Source organism: Amphimedon queenslandica, unplaced genomic scaffold (genome assembly GCF_000090795.2).
Source record: "Amphimedon queenslandica unplaced genomic scaffold, v1.1 AMPQUscaffold_13471, whole genome shotgun sequence".
NCBI classification, from domain to species: domain Eukaryota; kingdom Metazoa; phylum Porifera; class Demospongiae; order Haplosclerida; family Niphatidae; genus Amphimedon; species Amphimedon queenslandica.
The window spans coordinates 168,902-170,121 of record NW_003546293.1 but is presented as its reverse complement, the minus strand read 5'-3'; the positions used below and the strand labels follow the sequence as shown (position 1 = coordinate 170,121).

The 1,220-nt window shown below is 34.8% G+C and overlaps 1 protein-coding gene across 1 annotated transcript in view; it reads left to right on the top strand.

Annotated features, from left to right (window-relative positions):
• LOC100641371 (lissencephaly-1 homolog) overlaps positions 1–1,220 on the top strand; it is a 4,376-nt gene extending 3,156 nt beyond the window's left edge. Inside the window, exons 13-15 of the mRNA XM_019994510.1 lie at positions 415–519; positions 675–834; positions 1,131–1,220. Of these exons, the coding sequence (XP_019850069.1) occupies positions 415–519; positions 675–834; positions 1,131–1,204 (339 nt within the window). The 3' untranslated portion in view covers positions 1,205–1,220. The remainder of the gene's footprint in view (positions 1–414; positions 520–674; positions 835–1,130) is intronic.

Below are 1,220 nucleotides of genomic sequence, written 5' to 3'. Positions count from 1 at the left end.
ATTGATGTGTTGACTTGATATCTATCGGAATTATTTGTGATAGTATTGCTTGTGATAGTAACCTTATTTGTGACTCGTGGCAGTAGTTGTTTTATGAACTTGAATAGTGTATCTTTGCCTTAACAGTGACTTTTAATTAAGGTTTATTGCTTTACATAATAAGAATAATAATAATGAGTATAATAAATTCCAACATCTACTGCGTGTTTTAAATGCAAAAATAAGTACCAATATTTGAAAATCCATAATGTTTTAGTACAGTACATGTACATGTATTATTATTATTTATTTATTTATTTATTATTATTATAAACGAACACAATAACAACAACAGCAATAACAAAAAAGCAAAAAATAAAGAAAAATAAACAAAAAAGGACAACATTATTATTATTTTTTTAAATTTTATGATAGACCAAAAAGGGAGGGCCTGCTCCTGGCCCCTTCCTAATATCCGGATCAAGAGATAAAACCATCAGACTGTGGGACGTCTCGACTGCTGTCTGCTTACAAGTCCTGGTAAGCCACACCCTTCAGTCACGCCCACCAAAAGCTTGCCATCATAACAAATACCTCGTAAAAGATTTTGATCAATTTTTGAATGGACACCCACATAAATTTACTCTCAAATTAAATATAAACTGAATGTTAAATACGAATATCTTATCTCCTAGATTGGCCATGATAATTGGGTGAGGGGCCTCATGTTCCATCCTGGAGGAGGGAAGAGTATCATTAGTTGTTCTGACGACAAGACCATACGGATATGGGACTACAAGAACCAGAGATGTGCTAAGACTGTAGAGGCACACGGCCATTTTGTTACAACAATCGGTAAGAGAGAGTTATACAGTCAAACTTAAATTGTCTATTTCGGACACTTTGGGACCCAATAATACCCTAGCTCCTGATTATGAACCTGTCCTTATTTCAGAGGTTCATTAATACACATTACTATTGTATTGGGACTGATACTACCCCTCCTCATTATAGAGGTGTCCTTATTTTAGAGTGTCCACAATAGCAGGAGGTTATGCTGTATGGTGTTTAAAGATTGGATGTTGAATTTTTGTTTGCTTTTACTTGTCATGTAGATAATGTATAATTCTGCTCTCTCTCCCTCTCCACAGATTTTCATAAATCAGCTCCATACGTTGTGACTGGTAGTGTAGATCAGACTATTAAAATATGGGAGTGTCGTTAAATAGCCACGCCCTCTA